General features: G+C 37.9%; 1 protein-coding gene across 1 annotated transcript; it reads right to left on the reverse strand.

Moving 5' to 3' along the window:
- Window positions 1–53: 53 nt before the first annotated feature.
- On the reverse strand, window positions 54–11,513 carry LOC141610894 (magnesium transporter MRS2-11, chloroplastic). Its single transcript, XM_074429192.1, has 13 exons — window positions 10,977–11,513; window positions 4,373–4,445; window positions 3,972–4,042; window positions 3,719–3,804; window positions 3,501–3,591; window positions 3,295–3,363; window positions 2,996–3,076; window positions 2,735–2,900; window positions 2,607–2,652; window positions 2,238–2,318; window positions 1,176–1,258; window positions 1,021–1,064; window positions 54–414 (listed from the first exon to the last, which is right to left on the reverse strand). Exons 1-13 carry the CDS (start codon window positions 11,316–11,318, stop codon window positions 319–321), a joined length of 1,329 nt encoding a protein of 442 aa, XP_074285293.1. The 5' UTR covers window positions 11,319–11,513; the 3' UTR covers window positions 54–318.
- Window positions 11,514–12,927: the final 1,414 nt, after the last annotated feature.

Below are 12,927 nucleotides of genomic sequence, written 5' to 3' on the forward strand. Positions count from 1 at the left end.
TAGAAAATATTTAACATTTTTGGGATAGACTGGAAAAAAGTCGGCGACAATAATGTGGAACTATATTGTTAAATACGGAGTAATGTTATACATGACATATAACTCTCATCTTCGTGTTTTAGCCAACAATCAGAAAACACCTTCAAGTTATTCAACCTATACCTCAGAGGCTATTGTGCATGATCAACTGATCAGGGTAGGATCACAAACTCGAAGGCCCTTAAGGAGGGTTGCCTACAAGTGGCTGTTAACGCAACCAAAAAATGGGTTGTATACTTGTAATGTAAATCATTTACTTCGACAATATGTCCGAGGAGATTATAGTACTTTCCTTTTCTTCAGATAGGAATACATCAGGAAGAATCCCACCAAAATACCGACCATGATTCCCGCCGTAGTGAACCAGAAGGCCATCTGCAAGGTGAAGAGAGTTACTATTTACTCAGAATAACAGCAGCTGTATACCAAATAACAGACCAAATAACAGGTTTCAAGGATTTATGCAAATCAGTGGCGTGTTGATTCGATATACGACTAGGGACGGCAATGGATTGGGTTTTGCAAGATCCAAACCCGATCCACTAACTTAGTGGATCACCTATCCATATCTAGAATTTCAAAATCCATACCCAATACATTATTCTTTTCCCGAATCCATATCCACTCCAAATCTATACCCGATCCACCATATTATCCAAAACCCGATCCAAAATTTGATTTGACTATATAAAAATTCATTTTATATGCAAAATTTTGAATTTTGAAGTACAATAAAGCCTAAAATTTCAAAAATATTTGATTGGATCGGGTTCGGTACGAATGGATAGGGTTTGGATTTGGTCCGGGTTTTCCAATAGTGGATTTGGATACGGGTTTTAGATAGTGGATCGGGTATGGGTTATTAAGAGTTGGGTTTGGATCAGCTTTTTTCCTTCGGGTCGGTTCGATTTCGGTTCGATTTGGCCCATAATTGCCATCTCTATATACGTCTATACGACCATGCTATAGATTGAGACTTACCGAATGTTCTTCAAGATACGATCTCAGATTCATGCCGAAAATGCCTGCAGCCCAATAAGGAACAACATCATGATTTCATAATGGCATTGTGAATATAGGTTTATTACAGATGTACAGTATAAACTGAGAACAAGGAAGTGGATTATTAGTGTCACCTGCAACCAGGGCTCCAATTGCTACACAGAATGTGCCAACCTGAAGAAGCAACTCCACTTTGCTAACTTCGAGTCTTCGAGAACTGGCACAAATTTACAGAACAATACATTTAGCAAATGCCCATTACTGAGAATCCCTTGTGGACACCGAAGATTTTATTTTTGGGTCAGCGCTGAAGATTATACATAATTCTAAAAAAACTACAAGTTCTAATCGTTTCTTTTCGGAACTTTTGCATATCGCCGTGCATCTGCCAGTGCTCTAGAGGTGTAGAATCACAAAAGGTCAAGCATGTATGCATTGCTCTCTCTGATAGCAAGAGTGAAGACGCTTTCGTTTACAGTAAAACTAACATAATTATGATGCAAATTGCTGAAAGAGTCAAATGGTGTCTGGTATCTACTTGTATCATTCTAACGTGGGATTGAATATCAGAAGAGCATCATGAATCCCTCATCAACAAATCATTTCATATTGGAAGTCAATGCATCTAGAATTAGTCAAAAACATGTGCTCACATAGAAGAGACTGGTACCTAAAATAACCAACTTAAAATTACAAATAGCCTACAAAATTTCCAGAATCAGAATCCAAAACTACGTGAGACTTATAAGCAGAAGCTTGCTTGAGCACGAATATGGCCGTTCAGCCTTAAATCATTTATTTCTGGTTTAGCTATTATTCCAGTGAGTTGGATTAAAAAAAGCTCTAGGTTGTAGTTGAGGGTAGCTCGACAGAGAAGTACTAAAGGTGTCAATCGAGAGAGGACCCATAGGCCAGAAGGCATAAGCTAATACGAACTTTTTAATGCAGTATTTACTTCGGAAAAGTATTAGTTGAACATCTGAAACTGGAAACTAGGAAATTTGTCAGTGGGAGTTGTGTTTCGCATTTTACTTTTCTAGAACTTGTCTATAGACTGTCACACATAATAAGATGAACAGTTAACAAATGCCGATTAAAGATAGCCAAATTGTAAGCATTGAATCCAAACATTGATTATAAGTTGCAGAAGGCTGCGCTGTCTTAAATTGATTAAAGATGCAGATCACTGCACTGACCTTAGGTTTACAGCGAGTGAGTCTTCCATCTCCTTTGCAGAATCTAAAAGCCTTTCAGCTTGACCATGGAGAGATTCACATCTGAAAGTACAAGTGGGAGATAGCATCACATCATATAAAGGCAGCTGCAGCATTCAAAAGAAGCGGCTCATAAGAGATCCTGAAGATCCTGGAGCTTCTACTCAATTGGTACCAGGCCTTCGAAATAATGGACATCATATGCTCAACAAAAAGCTAAAATTATGCGGGATCATAGTTTCTATCAGTTATACTAGCAATTTCAACCACTTCTAACTCGGGTAGGTCATCATAAATTGAACTCCTGTAGTATAAACTGCCCTGCAGTATGAGCAGAAAGCAAAAAGTTACCTCTGAAGATAATTTTCCAGAAGCATTTCAATTTCTTCTTCCTCTTCTGCATCAGATAGAGTGTATCCGGAGTAAGATTTAAAGCAATCATGTTCTGAGTGCATAAACGATGACCGTATAGGACTCACCTTCTGCAATTTCTTTATCCAAAGGAACAGGGCATTCCATGGAATGATTTGTTCGGTTAAGTGTGCAGTTCCGTCCCATGATACATATCCGCCGAATTTCATCCGTATCTTCCAAAAGATCAAATAGCATCTGCCTAAGAGCTCCTGCCCGTGATCCCAATTCAACCTTTGCAAATTGCAAAAAGGAACATAATACATATTGGTTATAATTTTCCATTAAAGCCAGTCTGAATTTGTGTTCATACAAAAATGATATCATACCAGTGTTTGCTTGCTAGTTCGTAGTTGTTCTAAAATGTCTCCCGTTAACCGGTTTGGCAGGACTTCAAGTAGTGATTGGACCTAAAATTTACGAAAAAGATCTCCCACATTAGCCCATCGTTTCAAAGTTTGTATTTGGTTTACAATATCTCAACAGTTCACCCTCTAAAACATTTTTCTTCAGAAATACTGCTACAAAAAGTCAGTTTGCATCCGTCATCTTGCAGGGCGCACTCAGGTCTACAACATTTTCAATAGTAATAATAACAAAATTATACTCACTGCGTTTTCATACTCACACGAGGTTCTAAATCCATCATCCTTTTCTCCAAACGTTGTATTCGTGAAACCAAGGCTGCTTCAACAACCTATAAATATTAATGATGAGCTCTTCAGTGCATATAATAGAAAAACAATGTACTTTTGTGTGGCCTAGAAAACATTCTTGAATCTTAACACCTGAACTATGTTTCGCATGACACATGTCTCTGATATGATATCTTACCTCAAGCACAAATGGCATCGACATCCCTCCATTTGTATTTTCAGGACTCAAACGAGGTAGCAGCGAATCAATGAAAGCTTTCCCTCCTCTCCTAAAGATAGTTAACAAACAACGCATCACTAGAGTTCATTCGTATTATAACTTATAAGGGATAGACTCGATCCATGACACCTTATTAATCTAATAGCATGTACAGAATTCTGCAGAGGACCCCATACCGGTTGTAGTTGAAGATGAGAACACGTTCCTGCATGACTATTGCCCGCAAGGAGCCCAAGTTCAACAAAATAGCATGCTCTCGGACCTATGATTTACAGAAGGCCAGACAGATACAGTATTAGCATTTCCATATAATGACCTCAAACCAAACAAGCCGTAAGAGTAATTGCATAATATGTAACTATGCAACTGGAAATTTCCGGCATTGAGATGATTGCAAAAATGAGTCCTACACAAGATTGCACATCATACCAGCAGTGAAGGCATTGAGTTTGTCAACCACAAGGATGGATCAACACTACGTATATCTCGAGGGCGAAGGCCTAACATACAAAAATATCAACAGAATTATTTCCAAAATCTGTGGCAATCAAAATCTAAGCTAGTACACCGTATCTAACATATTTGACAATCAAACTAGCATGGATCAAATGCTTGTCAACTGTCACAGAAGTTACGCATATACGGAGTATAAAGTATGATATCTGAAATGCAACAGAAATCATCTCACACCCCAGCATAGATTATATACAAGGAAACAACATTTCACTATATTTACTTTCGATTATTGGCTGAAACATAGCACAGCCGCAATTTCAGTAGGTACTACTTCTAGTTTACTAGAAAGCTAAAGAAAAGATGAATAATCTCACCACTGGATTTCAGCAAGTGCCTTCTATTGATGTTTTTATTTGAAATCTTGCCATCCAATGTCACTTCCACCACCTATTTCATCCAACCAAACACAAGATAAACAAATTTAATGGCGTGTTGCCAATTGTAAACTTTGATTTTAAACCTTGAAGGGTGTGTTACTAACTTAAGATAAAATTTGTATGAGATTGTTGTGCGAATACAACGATCTTACACAGTTCAAAATCCTCTGGACCTTTCGTTAATGTCATACCTCGTTTCACGAAAGATTTAGATTGTTTGGTAGAATCAGTAACGTCATGCCAATTCAAAATCTATTATAGATATAAGTTAGTTAGGCATCTAACTAACTATTTTGTAACTAACTTAATTCTGTTAGAACTAACCATAGTTAGTTGGGATTAGTTAGTTGAGGAAAGTCGGTGGTCTCAGTGTATAAATATGAGAACATTGTGTATTTCTGCACTTACTTTTTCATAATACAATTCTCTGATTCTATTCTATCTTTCTATCTTCTACAATTCTTACATCACACTTGATCATACAATCAATCAATCATAATCAGTAAAGTTCAGTTTTAATATGGTATCAGTCGTCAGATACATGATTCTGGTGATTTGATCTCTTCCTTGAATATTACAAGGTTAGAGGTATCATTTCTATTGCTTCCGCAACAATCTTCATCTTCTTGATTTGTTACTCTGTTCTTTTTCTCTTCGACATATATCATTTTCTTTCACATTTTCTTGACATTTCTTCATCATGCCTGAAACTGAGAATTCATCAAACACAAACTTTGATTACTATGACGACCCACTTTTCCTGTCTCAATCTGACCAACCAAATGCATCTCTCACTACATTTCCTTTTGATGGCCATGATTATATGGGATGGAAAAGGGAGGTGCTTATGAGTTTGGCTGCAAAAAATAAGTTTGGGTTTATAGATGGGTCGGTACCAAAACCTCCTGTCACTGATAAAAGGCACAATCAATGGATAAGGTGCGATTTTATGGTCATGCGTTGGATCTCTAATTCTTTAGAGAAGCCATTGAAGGAAAGCTTGAAGTATGTTCGGTCTTCTAAGGAACTATGGTCTGAATTGTTAGAGAGATATGGTCAGGCTAACGCGCTTGAGATATATCAGTTAACAAAGGAGTTGGGTGCTGTAGTACAGGACAACTTGTCTCTAGTTGAGTATTATGGTAAGCTCAAGAATTTGTGGGAAACTTTGGATTGTTTGGATCCATTGCCTGTTTGTACTTGTGGAAAGATGGATCTTTGCACTTGTAATCTGATGAGAAGAGTGGTGGATAGGGATAACAATGCTAAGTTGATTCAATTTCTCATGAATCTAAATTCTGGATATGATGGAATACGCACACAAATTCTTTCCATGGATCCACTCCCATCCATTGGTAAAGTTCTTGGTCTTTTACAAAAGATAGAGCGTCAGAAACAAATTACAGATGCTGTGGGTTCTTTGACTGAAGCAAATGCATACGCTAGTTACAGGAGTACTGATCATAAAAAAGGGGGTTATCAGAATGTCAAGAATTCAGAAACTGCAACTAAGCATTGTGATAATTGCAACAGAGATGGTCACACCAGGGAAACTTGTTTTGGTTTGGTAAAGTGTCCTCATTGCCAAAAGACGGGTCATAATCCAGTGAACTGCTTTGTGATCAAGGGTTTTCCAGGAGACAAAGGGAAAGGCAAGGCTAAAGTTGGATCTGGTTATCCAAAGAGAGGAGCCAATGCAGCTGATCTTTTGCTTGATTCTCCCTTGGATGAAGATCCTATTTCTGAGGTTGATCGTGCAGGGTGCAGTGCTAGTTCCAGTTCTTTATTGACTGCAGATATGCTAGATGGACTAGTTACTTCTGTTGTTGATCAGGTTCTGAAAAGAATTTCTGACCAACAACCTCATGTTTCATCTGCTAATTTTGCAGGTAAGTTTTCTCCCCTGTCTTATGCTTTCACTGCTAATAAGACTGGTTATTTGCATGATTGGATTGTGGATACTGGCGCATCAGACCATATGACACATGATTTTACCATTTTGACTGATGTTCAAGTATTTAAGAAACCAATAAGAGTTGGTTTGCCTGATGGTAGTGTTAAGCTAGTGCACAAGATAGGCACTGTTGCATTAACTGATAATTTACAGCTGTTCAATGTCTTTTTTATCCCTGATTTCAAGCAAAACCTTTTGTCAGTTGGAAAGTTACTTGACCATAATCGTTTAACTGTTGTTTTTACTGCATCTGGTTGTGAATTTCAGGACCTTTCAAATAAGCTAGTAATTGCAAAGGGAACCAGGATGGGAGACTTATACAGGTTTAATAGGAGATTGCAGACTGAGGGTGTTAATCAATCTGTTGGCTTAGTTAAAGCATTAGTTCATAATAAATTTCAAAGTCCTTATAGAAATAGCTTATTAAACAAAATTACTTTACAGAAATTTGCTTCTTATGCATCCTCCAAAACTTTAGATTTGTTTCATGTAAGGTTAGGGCACATGTCTGTTGATAAGTTGAAATATGTACCTGATTTTCAGAATGTAATAAAAAGAGATTTTGCCTGCAATACTTGTATCTATGCTAAACATCACAGGTTACCTTTTCCTGCTAGTTCAAGTAGAGCTACTAGGTGTTTTGAGTTAATTCATTTGGATGTATGGGGTCCTTACAGGACACCTTCTATGACAGGAGCTAAATCTTTCTTGACTATTTTAGATGACTACTCACGTAATACCTGGACAATTCTTTTTCAAAACAAAGATCAAGTTGCAAGTTTAATAAAAGATTACATTTTATATGTTGAGAATCAATTTGACAGCAAAATTAAGATTGTTAGATCAGATAATGGTACTGAATTTCTGCAGCAGCATTGTGATTCTTTGTTTAAGTCAAGAGGTATTTTGCATCAAACCAGTATAGTAGGAACCCCACAACAAAATGGGAGAGTTGAACGTAAGCATAGACATTTGTTGGAAACTGCTAGAGCCCTTAGATTACATGCTAATTTGCCCATTAAGTTTTGGGGAGACTGTCTTCTTACAGCTACACATCTAATTAACTTAATGCCATCTTCTGCTATTCAAAACAAGATCCCTTATGAATTGCTTTTTGGGGAGAAACCATCTTATGATACTTTAAGAGTTTTTGGATGTAGTTGCTTTGCTACAATGCCACCTACTTTTAGTGATAAGTTTGGTTCAAGGGCAAGGCATTGTATATTCATTGGGTATCCACATAGGCAAAAAGGTTATAGATTGTATGATTTATTGTTACATAAGGTTTTTGTTAGCAGAGATGTAAGATTTCAGGAAAATGTTTTTCCTTTTAAGAGAGATAGAAGCTATGAGAATTTGGATATCACAACCACTGAGTTGGTGAATCCTGCCACTTCTTCAATTATTGTTAATTCTCAAGAACCAGACAACAGCTCACAAAGTCAGGACACTGGAATTCATACCAGTCCAAGTATTCCTGATCCAGTTGAGGTTATTGGAGTTAGGCAGGTCATTGAGCCTGTCAGAAGATCATCAAGAACTAGACAAATTTCTTCTTCTTTGCAAGACTATCACTACAAGTTACCTGGCAAGGGGTTGTCTTCAGCAAGCACTTCACTTGCTGCAGTTTTTCAGGCAACTGTTTTACCTACTTTGGAAGGCTATGATCCAGAGTATGTTGGATCTCTTGCTAGTGTTATGCAAGAGCATGAGCCTTATTCCTACTGTCAAGCAAAAACTGATGATAGATGGGTCAAGGCTATGCAAAAGGAAGTTCAAGCTCTGGAAGATAATCATACTTGGGAGGTTGTTTCTTTGCCACCAGGACACAAACCCATTGGATCCAAATGGGTATATAAAATTAAGTATCAACCTGATGGCACAGTTGAGAGGTTCAAAGCTAGGTTGGTTGCCAAGGGGTTCAATCAAGTTAAAGATAAAGATTATAAGCATACCTTCTCTCCAGTTGCTAAGTTTACTACTGTTAGGGCCCTACTAGCAGTGGCAGCAGCAAGAGATTGGCCATTATTTCAGTTGGATATCAATAATGCCTTCTTACATGGGTTTATTGATGAAGATGTATATATGAAACCACCTGAGGGTTATGAAATAGAACCTGGCAAGGTCTGTAAGCTAAGAAGGTCGTTATATGGATTGAAACAAGCTAGTAGGCAGTGGAATAAGGAGCTTACAGTGTTCCTAACAGGCTTGGGGTATGTGCAGTCTAAACAAGACTATTCTCTTTTCACCAAGGAAGATCCAAAGACTAAGGATTTTACAGTTCTCTTAGTCTATGTTGATGATATGTTGTTAACTGGTACATCAACAACTGAGATTGATGCAGTCAAGCAACAGTTGGATAAAGCATTTTCTATTAAAGATTTAGGGAACCTGAGATATTTTCTAGGTTTAGAGATATCCAGAAACAGTGAAGGGATGATGATAAACCAAAGAAAGTACATCATGGATATTTTAGCAGATTTACAGATGGAAGATTGCTCAGCTGTTAAATTTCCTATGCAAAAAGGCCTTAAACTTTCCACAGACCAGGGTGAACTGTTGGACAATCCAGAACAGTACAGACGTCTTGTAGGAAGGTTGCTTTATCTAAATATGTCACGGCCAGATATATCCTACAGTGTGCAGCATTTGAGCCAATTTGTATCTCAACCAAGAGTACCTCATATGCAGGCAGCATTGCATGTTGTCAAGTATTTAAAAAGCAGCATTAATGCAGGCCTATTCTACAAGTCTAATTCTGATCTTCAGTTAACTGCCTTCAGTGACGCAGATTGGGGACAATGTGCCTATTCTTGCAGATCTCTTAGTGGCTACTGCATCTTATTAGGACAATCCTTGATTTCTTGGAAAACCAAGAAACAAGTGACTGTCAGCAAAAGCACTGCTGAATCTGAATATCGCAGTTTATCTTATACAACATCTGAATTGGTCTGGTTGGCAGCTATTCTTAAAGATCTACATGTGCCTGTTACTCATCCAATTACTCTATATTGTGATAACAACGCAGCAATCCATATCACAGCAAATCCGGTTTTCCATGAGAGAACCAAACATTTGAGCATAGACTGCCACTTTGTAAGGGATAAACAACTAGAGGGCTTTCTGATTACTAAGCATATCAGGACTGGCAATCAATTAGCTGATATAATGACAAAACCCTTAGGGGCAGATCAGCATTCTTTTTTCTCTCGTAAGCTTGGACTGATCTTTCAAACTAGTCCAGCTTAAGGGGGGAATATTATAGATATAAGTTAGTTAGGCATCTAACTAACTATTTTGTAACTAACTTAATTCTGTTAGAACTAACCATAGTTAGTTGGGATTAGTTAGTTGAGGAAAGTCGGTGGTCTCAGTGTATAAATATGAGAACATTGTGTATTTCTGCACTTACTTTTTCATAATACAATTCTCTGATTCTATTCTATCTTTCTATCTTCTACAATTCTTACATCACACTTGATCATACAATCAATCAATCATAATCAGTAAAGTTCAGTTTTAATAAAATCTCACCAGGAAAACACAAGAAGTCGTAATTAAACTCCTTCCCCTGTCGAGTGTCGACAATTTATACAGATTAGGAGTACTGTTTATTGATCTAATCACACTCAGAATTTTAAGTAAACTCAAGAAAGATCTTTGAATTGGCTATAGTTGAACTTAATATTCAGGATCCGAAAACAAATCTATTAAAATCAGGAGTTGCAGCTGAAAAGGTTCTTCTGTAGAAAAAATTCGACAAACGAAGCAGTACACCCAACAAGCACAAACTCTTAAACAAATATTTGAGCAAATCAACCATTTATTAAGCTAAATTACTACTCCACAGAAATCCAAAAACGATATTCTTGAAACAGTTAGAGCGCAGTCAGCGCACTAATTCAAGCAACTCTTACATGAGACGATCTCATAACAAACTTGCAAGCGAAAGTATTAATCGAAATGAAAGAGGAAAACCCTAAAAAACGCTCAGGTTTCAAACACAAACTCATAAGCAAGTATTCCACCAAACACAAATTGATCACTCAAATATCCATAAACTAAATTCTTACAACGGTTTAGTTGACTAATTCAAGTAACTCTTATATGTGACGATCTCACGACAAACAAACTTACAAGCGAAAATATTTCTCGATATTCGAGAAAAAAACACGATAAACACAAACTCATAAGCAAGTATTCGATCAAATTAATCACTTATCGATAACTTATCTTCAATTACTACATAACACATCTAAACACTAACATTTTGCAACAATAAAGTTGCAATTAACTCTTATATGAGACGATCTCACAAGAAACTTGTAAGCGAGAACATCACTCAGAGATTCGAGAAAAAAAACCTTAAGCTCAGTTTTGGAACACATACTCATTAAGCAAGCATTCGACCGAATTGATCACTTATGATTTATGAATACCTAATCTACAATTACTACATACGAATATACGAGTAACACATCCAAACACAATTCTCGAAACAGTAAAGTTGTAATAATTCAAGAACGGAGTAATTTTTATTTTTATATGAGACGGTCTCACGATAAGTTTATCGAGAAAAAACAAAACCTGATAAACAGGCTCGGGAATTCCAAGGGAGAGCAAATCAGGAGGAGAATTCTGCTTCGGAAGAATAAGATCATTATTATCAGAAGAAGAATCATCATCATCAACAATTTTACCATCACTTCGATTTTCTCTCTCCTCAAAATCACTAAGCGCTGAGGAATTCACCAGACAACTACACTTCGTTCTAGAAGCTTCTACTGCTGCGATCGCAACCGGAAAGAAGGAGGCGAAGAGACGGTGGTTGTTACGGTGGAGAAAGAAACTCGACGACCGGAAACATGGCGGCCGTAAAACGACGTCGTAGAAAGGGAGGTTTGACGGCGGAGTTTTCGCCGGAAACATTGATGTCGTCGGAATTCCGGCGGTCGTGGAATCGGTTAATGGAGTTAGGAGTTTTTGTTGTGGATTTTGTGGATAACGGATAATAATACGGTTAATTTGGAGTAATATTTTAAGTTATTTTGAAAAAAATGTGGCGGGGACCCACTTTTTCTTTCGGTTTTTGTGGTGTGAATTATGTTTCGTTAAGGGTGGTCTGAATGGTCTTGCGTATTGTTGAGGTTTTGAACAGTGGTTGGGTAGTAATATAGACAACAAGTTTACATCTCCTGGTGCTGTGAGTACAGCCTCGTGTAGTAATATACTAATATGGAATGTTTACCCAATGCGACTAGCTGTGACCAGTTTGTAAGTAGCGCGAGTTCTGACATGTTTATGGACTCCGGTTCTGAGTCTCCCTCTCCCTCGCCATTTCAATGTGATAATATCCCTTCTCTTACCTTTGCCCCGGAAACTACAAAATGCAGCTTCTCTAACAAAAGACAAGCCCACAAAAAATTGTATCTGTCACACAAAGATTACGAAAACTTGAAACTTGGGAGGAATCTACAATTTTTCCATCCCAAATCAGGGGCTTATATGAAGGTTCGCCCCCTCTTCTCTCAGTCTTCATCTTTTCCGGGAACCCTCAATGAAGATCCTTCACAGGAAGCAACAGTTCCCTCTTATCCTCCTTTGTCGAAAAATCATTATCCAGATCATATTAAGTTCAATGACGATGGGGAAGCAGTTTCCTCTTATCCTCCTTTGCCGAAAAATCATTATCCAGCAGTGGACTTTGATCCAGCTATTAATCATATTAAGTTCAATGACGATGAGGCTATTTCTCATGAAGTTAAGAAGCCTCGTTTGTCACCTGAGAAGGTTTCTAATCACTTTTGCGAGGTTACCAAAGTTTCTTTGTCTGAAGGTGCTATTTTGGACCATCCTCTGAAGGTCGGTTCTAACACTTTGACATGTCCAAGTCCGTTTGTATTTTCTGCAGTCACGAAGACGCATTCAAGAGCAGTTTGTAGCAGATTTGTGGGGAATTCTACCAGTAGTCATTGCTCGAATCGGGTTCGAGCTAAGGTAATGAATAAATCTATGTTGATGATCAGACGTTCATCTACTTTTTTTTGCGAGTTGACGGGGAGTCCAAGAGCGGGGCGCGTGTTCTAAGAGAAAAGATTATTGCTCGTTCCAGCTTGACCACCATCCTCCGTTTAAAAAGCGTCGTCTTTGTTTTGGTGTCAACTCTCTTTGTAATTTTAGTTATGTTGGTTGTGCTTTTTCTAGTTCATGGGTCTCTACTAGCCCTCGGTTTGTATGGTAACAGGTATGTATATTTCTGACTTTTTCTTATCTATAATAGTACACAGTTGTCTAAAAAAAAGAATAGTGGTTGGGTGATTGGAAATTGCAACAACCCGAACTCGTCACGGATAGGGGTGTTTATTGGTCCGGGACCGGATCGGACTGGACCAAACTCTCTGGACCCAAGACCAAAGAAGGGTTAAGAGGTGGACCGAGGACCGGACCATATTAATATTGGTCCGGTCCAGTCTGGACCATAAAAACGCGTGGACCGAACCGGACCGGACCAAATGGACCAAAGTGGACCAAATATTAT

Source organism: Silene latifolia, chromosome 11 (genome assembly GCF_048544455.1).
Source record: "Silene latifolia isolate original U9 population chromosome 11, ASM4854445v1, whole genome shotgun sequence".
Classification (NCBI taxonomy): Eukaryota; Viridiplantae; Streptophyta; class Magnoliopsida; order Caryophyllales; family Caryophyllaceae; genus Silene; species Silene latifolia.

Coding starts and splice junctions, on each gene's coding strand:
- LOC141610894 (XM_074429192.1), bottom strand. CDS start 11,318: ATGTTTCCGGCGAAAACTCCGCCGTCAAACCTCCCTTTCTACGACGTC. Junction 2,653..2,734: donor GGATAAAGAAATTGCAGAAG/GTGAGTCCTATA, acceptor TATCTGATGCAG/AAGAGGAAGAAGAAATTGAA. Junction 2,319..2,606: donor CTGGAAAATTATCTTCAGAG/GTAACTTTTTGC, acceptor TTGTACTTTCAG/ATGTGAATCTCTCCATGGTC.